The sequence below is a fragment of the Erpetoichthys calabaricus genome, chromosome 7 (assembly GCF_900747795.2).
Source record: "Erpetoichthys calabaricus chromosome 7, fErpCal1.3, whole genome shotgun sequence".
NCBI classification, from domain to species: domain Eukaryota; kingdom Metazoa; phylum Chordata; class Cladistia; order Polypteriformes; family Polypteridae; genus Erpetoichthys; species Erpetoichthys calabaricus.
The window spans coordinates 178735511-178754798 of NC_041400.2; the positions used below are offsets into that span (position 1 = coordinate 178735511).

Below are 19288 nucleotides of genomic sequence, written 5' to 3' on the forward strand. Positions count from 1 at the left end.
ATCACCTCCAAAGACCTGCAAGAACATCTTGCTGCAGATGGTGTATCTGTACATCGTTCTACAATTCAGCGTAATTTGCACAAAGAACATCTGTATGGCAGGGTGATGAGAAAGAAGCCCTTTCTGCACTCGCGCCACAAACAGAGTCGCTTGTTGTATGCAAATGCTCATTTAGACAAGTCAGATTCATTTTGGAACAAAGTGCTTTGGACTGATGAGACAAAAATTGAGTTATTTGGTCAAAGCAAAAAGCGCTTTGCATGGCAGAAGAACAACACCGCATTCCAAGAAAAACACCTGCTACCTACTGTCAAATTTGGTGGAGGTTCCATCATGCTGTGGGGCTGTGGGGCTAGTTCAGGGACTGGGACCCTTGTTAAAGTCGAGGGTCGGATGAATTCAACCCAATATCAACAAATTCTTCAGGATAATGTTCAAGTATCAGTCACAAAGGTGAAGTTACGCAGGGGTTGGATATTCCAACAAGACAATGACCCAAAACACAGTTCGAAATCTACAAAGGCATTCATGCAGAGGGAGAAGTACAATGTTCTGGAATAGCCATGACAGTCCCCTGACTTGAATATCAACGAAAATCTATGAGATGATCTGAAGCAGGCTGTCCATGCTCGGCAGCCATCAAATTTAACTGAACTGGAGAGATTTTGTATGGAAGAATGGTCAACAATACCTCCATCCACACGATGAACCACCTGGATTGAGACCCGAGTGCAGAAGGTCCAAAATATCCAGTGTGGAAAGACAGCTTCCCGTACAACACAGACAGACAGACAGACAGACAGCAAATGTCTATTTATTGTTTTCTTCTTTATACATGACACCTCACAATGTCCTTCCAGCCAATCTCAGACCCTTCTTTCCTTTACTCTTCCAATACTTCAGCCGCCTCTACTCCTCTCCTCTCAAGCTCTGTCTTCTCCCTCCCGACTCGTACCATGGAGTGAGACGGCCCCTTTTATAATGCCCCAGATGTGCTCCAGGTGCTCCGTGACGATCTTCCGGCGGCACTTCCTGGTGTGGCGGAAGTGCCACATGAGCACCTGGAAGCACTCTGGGTATTTCTGTATCCTCCTCTGGCAGCACTTCCGGTTGTGGTGGCAGTGCTACATTCCAAGTCTCCTCAATTCTCCAAGCGCCCCCAACAGGGTTGAGCTTCTGTGCTCTGGCCCCGTGACCCCCATACAGACCTTAGGGAGGCTGCCCTCTCATGGCCCAGGGGAGGTATTGTCCCTCTCCCGGTCCATCCAGGTAGTTCTGGCTGGGCAGGATCCCCAGCCGTCTGCCACACCGGAAATCACAAAACATTGAAAAAACACAAGTAAACTCACCACTCCTGAGGACATTTGAATTGAACAGCCAGGAGCTGTGGGAGACCCTCTGGATTTATAGGGTGGAGGGCAGTTCCTGGTGGTGATCTCGTGGGGGACCACCCACAAAACACATGGAATGTAACACATGCAACAGACATACCTAGTCAAAAATCAAAAATAAAGAATAATGCACACACTCAACAAAAGTAACAATAACAGTTCAGTGGTGAGGCGGGCGGCCTTCTGCTGTTATGCACCTAAAATCTGGAATAGCCTGCCAGGCTGATATGGTGGAGCACTTTAAAAAACTGCTGAAAACACATTACTTTAACATGGCTTTCTCATAACTTCATTTTAATTTAATCCTGATGCTCTGTATACAGTAATCCCTCGCTATATCGCACTTCGACTTTTGCGGCTTCACTCTTTTTATGTGTAAGCATATCTAAATATATAACGCGGATTTTTTGCTGCTTCGCGGGATTCTGCGGACAATGGGTCTTTTTACTTCTGGTACTTGCTTCCTCAGTTGGTTTGCCCAGTTGATTTCATACAAGGGACGCTATTGGCGGATGACTGAGAAGCTACCCAATCAGAGCATGCAGTTAAGTTCCTGTGTGCTGATTGGCTCAGCGACGGAGTGCTGCATTAACCAGGAAGTCTCATCTCACTCATTCAGCATTAACGTGCTCCTGCTACTGCTTCAGGGGCCGTGTCCAAGCGCCAACAGAAGATGCAAATGATGCAGAAAAGGTAAAAGTTTTGGATATGTTGAAGGAAGGGAACAGCTACACCACTGCAAGACACCATTACAGCATCAATGAGTCCACGATTCTTTTTATTTAAAAAGGAGGAAAAGCATATAAGATCTACGGGCACAGTGTCCTTTAACCAGGGCGCAAAACGAGTTGCAAGTGGACGTGATAAGGCAGTAGTCTGGATGGACTCTGCTTTAGGGATTTGGATTGAAGAGTGCCGGAAGAAGAACAACGGCGGTGCTACACAGTCGCCTGAAGAGGCTCCTTTAGAAGAGCTGTAACACTCTCCTTTGTTCTGCAGTAAAATTAAAACTCATCGTTATCGGACAAGTCGTCGTGTCATTGTTGGTGAGTAACCATAATTAATTATCTACGTACAGTACTTATTACATGTACATAGTTTAGTGTCACTGTACACACATTTTACTGTATACAATTTTTCTTGCATTGTACGTATTTATTGCTGGTGGCCTGTCTGTCGTAATGGCTGTAACATATGTGATATCGGAGACGCTCGATATCTTTAAAGTAATATTTAGGTTTTACTGCTTATAAACTGTGTTTGCATACATAATTTCAACGAATCTTACCTAATATCTAAGAGAATACAAAGGGTTTATGCTGTATAATTGTGCAGGAAATGTTTATAATAGTGTGGGAGAGTTTATAAGGGCTTAAAATATATAAAAAGAACCATATGAACATATGGTTTCTACTTCGCGGATTTTCACCTTTCGCGGAGGGTTCTGGAACGCAACCCCCGTGATGGAGGAGGGATTTCTGTATTTAATTATTTATCATTATTATTCATGGTGGCTCCAAAATCCGTACTAACCCCAACTTTCTCTTCTGTTCCTTTTCCGGTTTTCTGTGGTGGCAATCTGCACCACCACCACCTAATCAAAGCACCGTGATGTCCCTACATTGATGGATTGAAGGCCAGAAGTCCACATGACCATCATCATCAAGTTCTTCCATGAGAACCCTGCATACAAAGAGGACTGTTCATTGATGTTAGGTAGAATGCCCAGAGGTGGCTGGGTGGTCTCGTGGCCTCAGAACCCCTGCAGATTTTATTTTTTTTCTCCAGCCGTCTGGAGTTTTTTTGTTTTTTCTGTCCTCCCTGGCCATCGGACCTTACTCTTACTCTATGTTAATTAGTGTTGTCTTATTTTAATTCTTAATTTGTCTTTTTTTCTCTTTCTTCATCATGTAAAGCACTTTGAGCTACATTATTTGTATGAAAATGTGCTACAGAAATAAATGTTGTTGTTGTTAAATTCAATATTTTTCAAGTTGAAGTTATGCATTCACCATGCAAACTTGTGTTCTGAAGTTAATCACGTTGTACGCATTTTAAAAAAAAAATATGTTGCCCACTCTGGCGTCTTACCTTGTTGGCAAAGGGGAATGGATAGAAAAAGCTTAAACCTTATGAAATGCGTCCATTTTTCAAGCAAATTGGGAGGAAAGTCTAAGACCACTAGACTACAACCAGATACGGCCACTAGTGTTAAGGAAGGCACAGAGAGACTTTAGCGTTGTTATTTTTTGTTATCGCTTTCTCATCCCCCTTAATGCGTATCTCTGTGTGTTTTCTGCTCAAATAGACCGCATGTCTTCTTTGACTTCAATTGTCCTGTGTGCTCAGTGTTGGCTATGCTGTCCCTTGTTACCACAGTTGTAAATGGATCACGTGAGCCCCATTACACACACACACTCCTTCTGAACACTGTCCTTAATGAATGAGCACTTCTTAACATGGCTGATCTGATGAATCCGGGGCACAGCATCAATACCACACTGATGGAAAAGCTACACCAAGCTGCTCCTTCTCAGGAATCTAAAGTGGTTTGTTTGTAGTCTCCATGGAGGACAAAACCACATTCTCCTCCGAAGCTCAAGTGACAGCTTGGGCTTTGACTCCCTGTGTTTAATCACCATGTTATCAAGTTCTTCTGTAAAACACATAATGAAATACTCATAAAGATTCTGTAACACAAATATGTCATGTTCGCTTTCTTTCATCACAGTGGTCTTTTTTTTTCTTATGATTAATAATTGGGTGTGCTTGTTTGAATACTGCATCATGATACACAGCCTTGATAAAGTTATATTTATTTACACGTTTAAAAAAAGCATGTCGCAAAAACATTCTGGTGGATTTTTTAGTGCATTGTTAGAAGAAGAGTCTGTTAATCTAGTTACTTTTTTCTTTACTATCTTAGTTGACATTCTACATCATGTTCAATACCTTACAAAAATGAAATACATTTAAAATACAGCACATATTTTTAAAACCATATTGCTACCAACATTAGTAGTATTACCAATATACAGTATATGCCTTTTGGTATTGGATTCGTAAAAGCAGTGTTAATGCTTGTGATGCACCTTCTGTTGAAATGACAAATTCAATGCATATATCTCTGTTGTATGCCATTTGGTATTGGAGTTGTAAAAGCAGTGTTAATGCTTGTGATGCGCCTTCTGTTAGAATGAAAAATGCAAAGCATATATTTCTGTTATGTGCCATTTGGAACAGGATTTGTAAAAGCAGTACTAATGTTTGTGATGTGCCATTTATTGGAATGACAAATGCAATGCCTATGTCTCTGTTATATGTCATTTGGTATGGAAGCTGTGAAAGCAGTGTTAATGTTCATGATGCGCCATCTGTTAGAATGACAAATGCATATGTCTCTGTTATATGCCATTTGGCATGGGAGTTGTAAAAACAGTGTTAATGTTTGTGATGTGCCATGTGTTGGAAAGATAAGTGCAATGCATTTTATTACTACAACTCTTTGGAATATTGCTTCTCAAAGGAATACTCCATCCAAAAATGCAGTTTATCATGCAATGTGTATCTCTGTTATATTTCATTTGGTATGGGATTTGTAAAAGCAGTGATAATGTTTGTGCTGTGCCATATGTTGGAATGACAAATACAATACTTATAATTCTTGTTATATCTCTTTTGGTATGGGATTCGTAAAAGCAGTGTTAATGCTTGTGATGCACCTTCTGTTGAAATGACAAATACAATGCATATATCTCTGTTATATGCCATTTAGTATGGGAGCTGTAAAAGCAGTTTTAATGTTTGTGATGCGCCATCTGTTAGAATGACAAATGCAATGCATATGTCTCTGTTATATGCCATTTTGGTATGGGTGTTGCAGAAGCATTGTTAACTGTTGAAATGACAAATGCAATGCATACTTCTATGTTACGTGCAATTTGGAATGGGATTTGTAAAAGCAGTATTAATGATTGTGATATACCATTTATTGGAATGACAAAAGCAATGCATATGTCTGTTACATGCCATTTGGTATAGAAGCTGTAAAAGCAGTGTTAATGTTTGTGATGTGCCATCTGTTAGAATGACAAATGCAATGCATATGTCTCTGTTTTATACCAGTTGGTATGGGAGTTGTAAAAACAGTGTTAATGTTTGTGATGTGCCATGTGTTGGAAAGACAAGTGCAATGCATTTTATTACTACAAATCTTTGGAATATTGGTTCTTGAAGGAATACTCCATCCAAAAATGATACTTTTTTATATATTTCTTACCCCATGTATTTTGTAGTGATGGCCGAGAAAAAATTTTAATCTCATTTTTGGTTGAACTATTCCTTTAAAGACTCATTTACACTTCTGAGTTTACCTACATTCTTATCTGCAGTTGTGTCCAGAACTGGCTTCCTACCATGGACATGCGTCAAGAAACCTGTAATGGATAAACTGAATGAAGCATAGGACGGATGAATGAATTGATGGATGGCTTGACGGAAGTGCATGTCCAATCGTCACAGAGTCCAGAAATGAAGCACTAGACCAGATGCACCAACCCAACACATATCATGCATTAACACTGTTTATAGTAAGCTAAAATGATACACTGGACAAAAAGATAAAAAGTATTATTTATAAACTTGCATTTCATAACAACGTACCTTGTATCAGGAGTATCCATTGCTCTGGAGACATTTCTTTTACAAGCATTTTTACAAGTAATGCACATATGTGTATTGATATTTGGAAACAGTTGTCCTGTGTCTTTGTGAAGTGTAAGTTACTTTGGATAAACCCATTAGCTAAATAAATAAATATATATAAATATATAAAGTCCAATGTCATATTAGTCTTAACACAAAGTATACATCTTTATATCATTTACATTCATTTTACATATTACGGCATTCATATCAAGCAAAACTGTTTTGAGACTGAGTTTTCCTGAAGTTTCTACTTTACAGTAATGACATATAAACACAGACACGTGTCACATAAACACATAACAAGAAATGTCACATCAGCTCCTCTGCTATAACACTCTTTAGACATGCTAGACATTCTTAAATATTTTTAAATTGTCCAGGATCGTTACAATTCATGCAGATGCCAATCAGATTTAAATAATAACGCACTCCCTTTTACTGCATATTATCTTTGATTAACCTTTCAGCTGTAAACAGTTGATTTGCATCGTGTTAAGAGGAAATTTCACACAAACATTAGGAAGTTTTTCTTCACACGTTGGACCACAGACACAAGGAGTAAGTGGCCAAGTAGGAGGACTTTAGGGAGCTTCAAAACTCGACTTGATGTTATCTTGGAAGAATTACGTGGGCAGGAACTGTGAATTTTGTTGGGTTGAATGGCCTGCTTTCATCCAGATTGTTCTAATGCTCTAATAGTGATGGTCAGTCATGATGTGGTATTTACAGTACTACACACTTGATTAAGGACCCCATTTGTTTCTAAATGGGTGAATGTTATGAGCTGATTTCTCTACTATAAGTCATGTAATTACCATAAAGTTTAATCAACAATCACTTGCAACCATTTCTGTGGTGTGTGTGTGTGCTTCTGTTTTATATTAGTCTCAACAGAGAAGTTACTGTGAAAGTCTTTGACTCATAAAAGGAAAAAAAAAACAGAATGGTGTGGCCCTCTAGTGGTCGTGGCATTAGGCTGACAGACATTAGATTGTAAATTTAATTCTAACCGTGGACTTAATGGGAAACCCCTTGCAAGTCGTTTGACCTGCCTGTTGCTTGGAAAAGTATAAAAATCAGGACCAGCACATGAGGTGAGGCAGCAAGTGGATCGCCACAAGCGGCACTTTGATGAGGGCAGCATTTTCATACAACAGAATTATTTTTAACATTTTAAAATAATGAAACAAAAAAAATGACAGTTGAATATGAACAGTAAGAATTATACCCATAACAAATACCTCATTTATATATTACTTTTCAAAATTATAAGTTTCAAATGCCCCTTAACTGTAATTCGCACCGCTTCAGCGCACAGCAATCAAAACACTGCATGTGCATTTGGAAGTTACATGTTGGCAGTACTGCGGTGGGTTGGAACCCTGCCCGGGATTGGTTCCTGCCTTGTGCCCTGTGTTGGCTGGGATTGGCTCCAGCAGACCCCCGTGACCCTGTGTTCGGATTCAGCGGGTTGGAAAATGGATGGATGGATGGATGTTGGCAGTAGTGATGAGCGAAGCCTACTGAATTTGATCAGCCTCAAGTTTGGCAGAAACACGGAAATATTCAGGAATTTGAACTCAGCAAAATGCATTGAGGTCAATGGGAAAGGGAAACTGGACTAGGTTTGAGTGGGTTATAAAGGTGCAAGGGTCTTTTAAGTGTTCTTGAGGGCTTGGGAAGAATCTGCCAACTTTACTAGACCAATTACTGTGACCAGAAATGTGACCTGAGCCGCTCTGCCAGAGATAAAATTATACACTGAGTCCTTTATCTCTCTCTCTGTGTCTCCAAAACTCCTATTACTTACGACTAACACCCACAGAGTCTGTGATACAAGAGACCAGCGTTATATACTCGGGGAACTGTCTCTGTCACTACCCGATCTGCGCTACTTAACATGCATAACATGCTTCATCCGGAGGTAAAGAGACAAGCATACAATGAATCTATGAACAACAATAAAGTATTTTATTCAATTCTCATTATAGTCACCTCATGTATCCTTCAAACAAAAATACTGCAAGTTTTTTTTTTTTTAAAATGCACGTATGTTGCAGAGGCAGAGGTGGCGCAGTGGATAGCGCTGCTGCCTCGCAGTTAGAAGACTTCCCAGGTCCTCCCTGTGTGGAGTTTGCATGTTCTCCCCGTGTCTGCGTGGGTTTCCTCCCACAGTCCAAAGACATGCAGATTAGGTGCATTGGCGATCCTAAATTGTCCCTACTGTGTGCTTGGTGTCTGTGTGTGTGTGTGCCCTGCGGTGGTAGGCACCCTGCCCGGGGTTTGTTTCCTGCCTTGCTCCCTGTGTTGGCTGGGATTGGCTCCAGCAGACCCCCATAACCCTGTATTTAGGATATAGCGGGTTGGATAATGGATGGATGGATGTTGCAGATCCAGCTGGAGTAGTGATTGAATAGTGACATTACATACACGTGTATGTGCCGTAAATTACTCACATAAAGCAGATCAGGTGGCACCATAAAGTGTAAGCTATGTTTACAGTACTCATGCATGAAACTTTTGCACACACATAATGCAAATTGGGAAAGTAGCACAGATCGGGAAGTGACATGACCATCCAACATGGCTGATACATCTCTATGATGCCTTGCTGACCTCACATAGCATCACGGGTCACCGGGGGAAAAAAAAGATGGCCACACAGCAAATTTTCTGGAAAACATATGGTAAAAAAGGGTCACTGACGAATCTGTCAAATTTGCTACAAAAACCACTATGGGGAATTTCGATGATCAACACTAGCAAGCACTTGATATTGCCGTTAATTTTCCTAATTTTTATATTTATTTACATTGTGTGTATATTGTATATTCATTGTCACGTTGTTAAATGTTGTTAAGAAATGTTACTAAGGTGACAGTCGAGGGCACAATGTCTGTTAAATGCTTCTTAAGTTTTCACTGTGGATGTTTAGTTATAGGGCGGCACGGTGGCGCAGTGGTAGCGCTGTTGCCTCACAGTAAGGAGACCCGGGTTCGCTTCCTGGGTCCTCCCTGCGTGGAGTTTGCATGTTCTCCCCGTGTCTGCATGGGTTTCCTTCCACAGTCCAAAGACATGCAGGTTAGGTGCCTAAATTGTGCTTGGTGTGTGTGTGCCCTGCGGTGGGCTGACGCTCTGCCTGGGGTTTGTTCCTGCCTTGCTCCCTGTGCTAGCTGGGATTGGCTCCAGCAGACCCCCGTGACCCTGTCTTAGGATATAGCGGGTTGGACAATGACTGACTGACTGTTTAGTTATAACGGGCAGGCGTCTTTTAGCCTGCAGCACAGAGTTTGAAATTGCCAAGGTGTTTGAAGAAGCACACGACGTGAGCAAATCAGCCGAGTTTAGTTTCGCATTTAATTTCGCAATTGCAAAACTTAATAAATAACAGTTTTTTGCAGGGGAAGCTAAAGAACTAAGTAAAGAATTTGTTAAATTTTATTTTTAATGCTTACTTTCATTGTTTTGTGTTTCATTGTTTTTAAAGTAATCAGTTTCATTTTCTTACATTTGTTTTTCCAGAAACGAATATTGTTTATTATTTTTCCATTTTTTTGAGAAAATGTTAAATTGTGGAAGTATTCTGGTATGAAGCCTATGTATATTAAGCCATATCTGTCTATATATACTGTATATGAGGTGAGACACAAAAATAACTGGATTGGTAAAAAAAATAAATAAGTTTATTGATCAATTAGAGCACTCTAAACATTGTCTGTCACCTTCTCTGTACTCCCCTTCCCGATCTCTACACCGCTCCATACATATCTTCCATTGATTGAAACAGTGCTGGAAGTCTTCTTGCTTGAGGTTCTTCAACAGGCTCGCCGTTTCTGTCTTCACTTCATCCACTGAAGAAAAATGTGTTCTCTTCAGGTCACTTTTGATTTTCGGGAACAAGTAAAAATCACAGGGAGCTAAATCGGGAGGATTAGGGAGGATGATCGAGGACAGGAATGATTTTGTCAGTTCAAAAACTGCTTTACGGAAAAAGCATTGTGCGCGGGAGCGTTGTCTTGTCTTGTTTCGCTGTTCGATTTTTTTCACCCTGACATTATCGTGGCAACTCGTGTAGCAATCACATTAACTGGTGTGAGTGGCTGTATGTTATGCTGTATGGACTGGCGTGGCAGCCTTGCAGTTGTTAATGACAAAAGAGACTCCAATGTCTCCCAGTCCTGAGTCGGAATTAGTGGATTCTGAAATTCTGTGACTGAATTGTGCCATGTATTTTGCATTTTCACTTTTTGATTTCTTAAATAAATAAATAAACAAATGTCAATGGAATATAGGAGGTAGGGTTTTATCATTTGTACAGATAATAAAAAGTGCAAAAAGTAGAGGAAGTGAAACAAATCTGAGTTGAGCGTGCATGAACTGAAAGATCTTCTTCCACATTTATCTTATTATGCTTATGTTGTTAATGTTTTTAATCGAAGCAAGTTAGTGACTTTAACATTAAACATAAATTGAAAGTCTTTCTCACATGTAAAGTCAGGGCAGTGGCCTTAGCAACTGTGTCAAGCAAAAGAGTCCTGCTGTAAGTGTGGTACATTGGCGGGCAAGGAGCTTTATTGCAAAATCCTGGCAGTTTCTGCCACAAGCTTTCTCAGCCGACTGCACAAACTCTTCATATGTGACAACAACATTTCTTAAGCTACCCAGAACTTCACAGTGGATCCTCCTACACTGTGCACAGTCTGTCAACCATAAACAGATAGACATCAGGCGAACAAGAAGGTGGAAGCTCTCCGAAAGCGACTGTAGCATCTCTTCTTCACTCTGATCCGCTCGGATGACTTTCTGACAGCTGGACATCAGCTTTCTTGACTCATCCATGAGTAACTGTTTGTTACGCGAGAACAGAAGCCTGCACGCTTCCTTACGATGCTGACTCCTGCTTTCGGAGTTTTGATCTAGCACACTGAGCAACTTTGAGATGTCACCATGCAAAAGGCTAAAACCTTCTGGAGTAGAATACATCTTGTCCATAAGTGGCTTTAATATGTGGTTTACTTGAGATGAATGGAAACTCGAGCTGGATTGCTGATCTTGTTGATCAACTTGTGAAAACAAAGGAATGAGCTCTCCGTTAAGATGACTTCTGCGTAAGGGTGGAATTGTTAAGGGTGTGAAGTTTTTACTTGAATACTCCAAATGAGACTTTTCCTCCATAAATACATTTTTGGAACCAGTGAAGCACTGGGTGTATATTGTCTCACAGCCACATGTCCCACTTAACCCTTTGGGCCTGATCACTGTTGTCTCCGCATTTAGGGAGTACTGTAAGGCTTCCGATTGTCCTGGTCTTGGCACATACTCCAAGCCATTGTCATCATTAAAGGCTTTTGACTTTGACAGCAACTCTACCAATGGACTAGATTCATGTTTTATCTGCACTAAGGATGATAAACAAGGGTCCGCCTTTTTATAAAATGGCTGAAAAGTTGACAAACAAGGAGTCGAGCCAGTTGCACCCAATGGATGAGATGTGTTGTTTGTGAAGGAAAATGTGTAGCTGCTTCTGAAGGTACCAAATTCTTGCTCATTAGCGACCAGTTGGGTTTCTGGCAAATTACATTTGATTGAGTCATGAGATTGTGATAAGTACAAAGGCAGACTCTGGATTTTAGTTCTCAAGGTCGAAGTGGACAGATGACTCACAACTCCAGATAAGCCAGTAAAATTTAAGCTTAAGTCCTTATGGCTGGAAAATGTTGGGCTTCTTCTAGGTACTAAACCCCCTAAACCCAGAAGTAAAAGACATTCGTGACTAACTGAAATTCCCCTTTTTGTGCTGTTTATGGAAATGTTTTCAATAGAAGTTGACTGCAAATGTCTCGTGGCACTGTCCGACGCTGTTTCTTCAAAGCCATCACTACTGGGATTTATATAACAGTCCAGGTGTGTACCAGTTTCAGCAGGAACCTGGGACAGATGGTCCTCAGCATGTTTACTATCCAAACCAGGCACTGAGAGATGGCTTGATTGCACTTCTTCCATTTGTAATGTAACCATCTTATAGTGGCTTTGCTCTTCACTGATCTCTCTGGCCTCATGGTTAGCATCATGGCAAACTTCCTTTTGGCTGTTTTGAGAAACATCACTATCCAGGGTTCTACCCTCTGTTTCTTCTGGATTAGATCTACAGCGGATGGCCTTGACAGGTGAGACCCTGTTCAGAGTTTCAGTTACCAACTTAGTTTCCATGGTGTCCGGTTCCATTTCCATCAGGCCAGAAGAGAATGTCTTGTTTGTAGAAGTCCTTGGACATGCAAGATGAGTGATGGATTTGGTCTCCAGCAGTGTAGGCTCATTCTCCAGGTTGCTCACAGAAGAGATGGTTGGGGTTTCCTTCTCACAATTGTTGAGGTGACTTCTGCTTTCAGAAACAGACCCCCATGAGGTGTAATCTGCATCATCTAAAAGTGTATGAGGCTCTACACTCGCCTCATCTTCCGTTTCTTCCCCTTTATCCAGCTCACTGACTTCAATTCCAATGTCACTGAGATGTATTGTACTACTGATGTTTTCTTTGACACCTGTGAAAAATATTTAAAAACATAAGTTGATTAAAACGTCCAATAAACCTAAACCTAAACCTAAACCTAAAAATGGTGATTCATAATATTGTTTGCAATATACAGCAGAATATTAGGAAGGTGTGAACTAATTAAACATAAAGACCATACATTTTATCCAATAATCTGCAGCCTAAGGGCTCGTTTATACTTTATGCCCAGAACGCGTATGCACACGCATCATGGCTGCCATGCGTTCCCAGCATTCATTTTACTCGTCCTTTGAGCAGATCCTCAGAAAATAATGTGATGTGTGCGCGAGTTGCAGAACCAGCAAAAAGTTGGGGGGCGCAGTGTGATCAAGTCGGAACGTGGCATCAGAGTCTCTGTTTAATATCTACATGTGACAGAAAGCCTCAATGCGGATCCTACGGGGATCGATGTGCGCTCTTCGATGTTTGATGAATGGTTCGATGTGTTGAAGCAAAATGCCGACATACACATGCATTTGTGGTGCTTTTATATTCAGGCGTTGCATATTCCCCATCGTAATGACACGATATTTTTTAAAAGTCTCACTTACCATCTTCTGTGCCATCTTTTTTGTTTTCTTTGCACCTTCACAACAGCATCAGAATGTACGGCAGCATATTTGAGCCACAGAGCAAACAAAGTTAGGGACATGGTGAAAAAGTCTATTCTGTGATTAAAGTGGAAATTTCGGCTTTAATTTCGAAATGTCCACTTTATCCTCATAGTTTACTTTATCGTTAAAGTAGACCGTCGCAAACATCATCTTAAAACCGACCCCATTGTTAATCACTCTGTGCTTCTGCTGCTCCCTCCTGAACTGACCATACAGAACACGTTACATTTATGATATTCCAGCTCTCTGCACATTTGGAATCCTTAGATTTATACTGGATATCACTATCATGATTAAATGCATTAAAGTATGTATGTTACATTTTACAGATAAACTGTTAACTTCATTTAAATAATGAATAATTACACACAGTGGTGGAGCGGTAGCACTGCTGTCTCACAGTAAGGAGTCACGTCCCTAGTGTTCCCTGGCTAGAGTTTGCATGTTTTCCTGGTGGGCTTCAGCTTCCTTCCAAAGACATGAAGATGGAGATTTGGTGACACTAAAATGACGCTAGTGTGTGTATGTGAGTGCTTGTGATCATCTTGCAGGGATCGTTTCTCTCTCATGCCCGATGCTAGCTGGATTGGGTGCATCCCTGGATTGATGGATGTAATCATTAAACATCCTTTTCAGAGATATTGTGACAAGGTGTCCTCGGAATTTAATGGATGTTTCAAGCAATTCACAACACAGCGAAGCCGAGCGTATTCTCACCATGATGATATCTTGCACTGCCACCTGGTGGAATCTTCCAGATTTACGTAAATATAATAATCAATAAGATGCTGCAGATGTTCTATCAGACGGTTGTGGCGAGCTCCATCTTCTACGCAGTGGTGTGCTGGGGAAGCAGCATAAAGAAGAGGGACGCTCACGCCTGGACAAACTGGTGAGGAAGGCAGGCTCGATTGTAAGCATGGAGCTGGACAGTTTGACATCCATGGCAGAGTGACAGGCGCTGAGCAGACTCCTGTCAATAATGGAGAATCCACTGCATCCACTAAACAGGATCATCTCCAGACAGAGAAGCAGCTTCAGCGACAGACTGCTGTTACTGTCCTGCTCCACTGACAGACTGAGGAGATCGTTCCTCCCCCACACTATGTGACTCTTCAATGCCACCCGGGGGGGTAAACGTTAACATTATACAAAGTTATTGTCTGTCTGTATGTGAATTTCTCCTTGGGATTAATAAAGTATCTATCTATCTATCTATCTACAGTGGTGTGAAAAACTATTTGCCCCCTTCCTGATTTCTTATTCTTTTGCATGTTTGTCACACAAAATGTTTCTGATCATCAAACACATTTAACCATTAGTCAAATATAACACAAGTAAACACAAAATGCAGTTTTTAAATGATGGTGTTTATTATTTAGGGAGAAAAAAATCCAAACCTACATGGCCCTGTGTGAAAAAGTAATTGCCCCCTTGTTAAAAAATAACCTAACTGTGGTGTATCACACCTGAGTTCAATTTCCGTAGCCACCCCGAGGCCTGATTACTGCCACACCTGTTTCAATCAAGAAATCACTTAAATAGGAGCTGCCTGACACAGAGAAGTAGACCAAAAGCACCTCAAAAGCTAGACATCATGCCAAGATCCAAAGAAAGTCAGGAACAAATGAGAACAGAAGTAATTGAGATCTATCAGTCTGGTAAAGGTTATAAAGCCATTTCTAAAGCTTTGGGACTCCAGCGAACCACAGTGAGAGCCATTATCCACAAATGGCAAAAACATGGAACAGTGGTGAACCTTCCCAGGAGTGGCCGGCCGACCAAAATTACCCCAAGAGCGCAGAGACGACTCATCCGAGAGGTCACAAAAGACCCCAGGACAATGTCTAAAGAACTGCAGGCCTCACTTGCCTCAATTAAGGTCAGTGTTCACGACTCCACCATAAGAAAGAGACTGGGCAAAAACGGCCTGCATGGCAGATTTCCAAGACGCAAACCACTGTTAAGCAAAAAGAACATTAGGGCTCGTCTCAATTTTGCTAAGAAACATCTCAATGATTGCCAAGACTTTTGGGAAAATACCTTGTGGACTGATGAGTCAAAAGTTGAACTTTTTGGAAGGCAAATGTCCCGTTACATCTGGCATAAAAGGAACACAGCATTTCAGAAAAAGAACATTATACCAAAAGTAAAATATGGTGGTGGTAGTGTGATGGTCTGGGGTTGTTTTGCTGCTTCAGGACCTGGAAGGCTTGCTGTGATAGATGGAACCATGAATTCTACTGTCTACCAAAAAATCCTGAAGGAGAATGTCCGGCCATCTGTTCGTCAACTCAAGCTGAAGCGATCTTGGGTGCTGCAACAGGACAATGACCCAAAACACACCAGCAAATCCAACTCTGAATGGCTGAAGAAAAACAAAATGAAGACTTTGGAGTGGCCTAGTCAAAGTCCTGACCTGAATCCAATTGAGATGCTATGGCATGACCTTAAAAAGGCGGTTCATGCTAGAAAACCCTCAAATAAAGCTGAATTACAACAATTTTGCAAAGATGAGTGGGCCAAAATTCCTCCAGAGTGCTGTAAAAGACTCATTGCAAGTTATCGCAAACGCTTGATTGCAGTTATTGCTGCTAAGGGTGGCCCAACCAGTTATTAGGTTCAGGGGGCAATTACTTTTTCACACAGGGCCATGTAGGTTTGGATTTTTTTTTCTCCCTAAATAATAAAAACCACCATTTACAAACTGCATTTTGTGTTTACTTGTGTTATATTTGACTAATGGTTAAATGTGTTTGATGATCAGAAACATTTTGTGTGAGAAACATGCAAAAGAATAAGAAATCAGGAAGGGGGCAAATAGTTTTTCACACCACTGTATCTATCTATCTATCTATCTATCTATCTATCTATCTATCTATCTATCTATCTATCTATCTATCTATCTATCTAAAGTACATGCGGAAGTATAAACAGTAAAACGCTTGTGTACCAATAGTGTCCACTGGAGCATGAGTCGCGTGAAGTATAAACCCGGCCTTGGACCCACTTCTGAGTACAATAGAGCTTGTCACCAGAAGCGACTTAAACGATCTTTTTTGACATACAGTGGTGTTGTTTGTTTAGCTCTTTCTTGTTGCATTTTTTTGTGTTAAAAAGGAGTTTGCAGCAAGGTACCCTAACTCTTCACTTTATTCTTTTACAATTTATACTTATAATTTGAGAAGTCATAAAAATAGGAGATTACAACAAAATAGTAGGTGATATGAAAATTTAAAGGTGATATTTGTGATCAGGAGGCCAAGATCCATAAGATATATCCTGTAATAGATGGCATGGAGCCAAGTGGCAAATGGGCAAAAAGAGTTGCAGGTCATTCCCTTCCTAAAGCCAGGACGGTGGCAGAAGTTGCCAGTACATAAGTGGGCATGCTGGCACCCTGGCAGGATTGGACTGAAGAACAATACCCAGCCAGGAGGCCAGTGTCACATAAGGACAAGGGGAGATGGCCTGTAGTCCTGACAGGGTCCACCAATACACTAGATGGCACCATTACTGGGTTAGGATTCCCAGCTGGACAGCATGCTGGGAACTGTGGGCCCATGTGGTAGCCCTGTTCGGTTCCATGTGGTGCCACCAGGGAAAGCTCATGGAATTAATGATCCCTGCTTTATGGGATTTCTGATTGACCTGGAAGTGCTTCTGTCTGGCTATGTCCTAGCACCGGAAATACTCCCGGGTCCAAGATAAAAGAAGCCGCATGACCTCATCCAAGCAAGTTGGAGTTAGGCGTGGAGGACGGACCACACGTGCCTGAGAGAAATGGAGAAGAAAAGATTTTTTAATTCATTTGCAATTATATAGCACTTTTCTCACTACTCAAAGCACTAAGCAATTGCAGGTTAAGGGCCTTGCTCAAGGGCCCAACAGATTAGAGTCTCTTTTGGCATTTTATGGGATTCGAACCGGCAACCTTCCGATTGCCAGTGCAGATCCCTAGCCTCAGAGCCACTACTCCACCATAAAAGAGAGAGAAGAAGAACTGTATTGTGTTTATGCCACTTTTGAAGCCTTTTGGAAAGGTGTTTGTGAGAATAAACCTTTTATGTTAAACCGAGACTCATATCTCTGAGGTTGTCTCTGGGGTTTGGGGAGCTGCAATGCCCCCTTAGTGGTCACAGTCCAAAGGTGTTCAGTAAGCAAAATCTCCATTGTCCAATGTAATGAGAAAATGAAGTTTCCTAAAACTGATCATAATCACTTTATTATATTCCCTAAACTCTAAATTTTATACTCATTGACACTTCTGGAAGTAAGAAGAATGGTTGACGTTTTTTGTGTAAAAGGGGATTATGAAAAATTCATCATTACTGTAATTAGATTGGGCGGCACGGTGGCGCAGTGGGTAGCGCTGCTGCCTCACAGTTAGGAAACCCGGGTTCGCTTCCCGGGTCCTCCCTGCGTGGAGTTTCCCCGTGTCTGTGTGGGTTTCCTCCCACAGTCCAAAGACATGTAGGTTAGGTGCATTGGCAATCCTAAATTGGCTCTAGTGTGTGCATGGTGTGTGTGTGTCCTGCGGTGGGTTGGCGCTCTGCCCAGGATTGGTTCCCTGTCTTGCGCCCTGTGTTGGCTGGGATTGGCTCTAGTAGACCCCCGTGACCCTGTGTTCGGATTCAGCGGGTTGGAAAATGGATGGATGGCTGTAATTAGATTACTTTGTTCAATGTACAATCAGGTTTCTGTCTGCAACTGTTGGCAGATAGTAGCATTAGAAATTGTGAATTTCCCCCTGGGATTAATAAAGTATCTATCTATCTATCTATCTATCTATCTATCTATCTATCTATCTATCTATCTATCTATCTATCTATCTAATGTCATGGAACAAGACATCCCCCTACACACTTTAAGAGACATAGGAAGAGCATGCAAACTCTGCACAAGACAATGATCTGGCATGGGAAGCTGCACCTCCATGGCACTCCTATTGGCATCAGTGTGCTCTATAAACTGGCTGGCTGAAAAAAATTTAAAATATTAAAAAAAGAAGTATGTAATATGGTGATTGCAAGTAAATACATAAATTAAATACACAACAGGTACTCAGTGATATATAGATATTTATATTTTTAAATTTTTTGTACTTTTTTGTGACATGGTTTTTTGGTGTTTGCTGTCTTCAAGAGATCGGATTTTCCAGTCAATGAGAAACTAAGCTGTACAAGTGGGATACATTTACCCCTAATACTCTATATTAAAAGTTAAAAAGGTTAAAAGTTATTTCCACACTGAAAAGGAAAAAAGGTAAAAGACACAATGTTTTATCTGCATAGCCTTCTCCAGGTGAACAAATGAAATGGAAAGAAAGGTGACATATAGATTGGGTGAGAAGGAAACAAAGCCAAGGTAGATGATAGGAGAAAAAATGAGAGTAGGAGAGGAAAAAGATGCCATTAGAGAATGTGAACAGAAACACTAACAAGTTAGCTGGTCATTAAGACCTGGAGAAATATGATCCAAGGGTGAGAATGAGCTTAGTTTCTTTTGTTTTTCTTTGGAAAGTGTCTTTGAAAAAACACAAACAGAGAGATCAATGACCAAGGGCTGCAAAGTGTTCTGCAACAGGCTTTGTAAGGTCTTTGGTTTTAACAGCGTGAAGGTGCTTCCTGAAATGGTCTCCGTGTTCCACCTATGTAGAAGGGTGGACACTTCCTACAAGAAATGCAGCAAATCAGACTTTTAGACCAGCAAGAGGCCCATTGTTTAATATGGAATTTACCAAAGGGACCGGATACAAGGATATTGTTAGTGACACAGTGACACAGCAGCTTCTGTTACAGCTCATAGGGCCTGGTGAAAAATGTGGCTCTCCGTTGTGAAGTGAGCCGCACACTAGATGTTTCCATAAGTCAGGTGGTCAACAGGAGATTAGCGGGATGGTTAGGAAAAAAGACTCCCGTCAAAAGATTGGTCTGCAAAATTAGGAAATTGTGCTTAATGGGGGAGATAGAGGGTTAGAGTGGAAAGGGGGAGCCAGTAGATTTCATTTGTGGGGTTCCTGT

At 41.1% G+C, this 19288-nt stretch overlaps 2 protein-coding genes across 2 annotated transcripts in view; one reads left to right on the forward strand and one right to left on the reverse strand.

The window, feature by feature from the left end:
* Window positions 1-19288, forward strand: part of LOC114654912 (baculoviral IAP repeat-containing protein 1-like) — an 828238-nt gene that overhangs the window by 287044 nt on the left and 521906 nt on the right. The gene's annotated exons all lie outside the window — the stretch shown is intronic.
* The window catches only part of LOC114654189 (FERM and PDZ domain-containing protein 1), an 85352-nt gene continuing 76257 nt past the window's right edge, over window positions 10194-19288 (reverse strand). The window contains exon 15 of the mRNA XM_028804595.2: window positions 10194-12640. Coding sequence (XP_028660428.2) covers window positions 10593-12640 — 2048 coding nt within the window. The 3' untranslated portion in view covers window positions 10194-10592. The remainder of the gene's footprint in view (window positions 12641-19288) is intronic.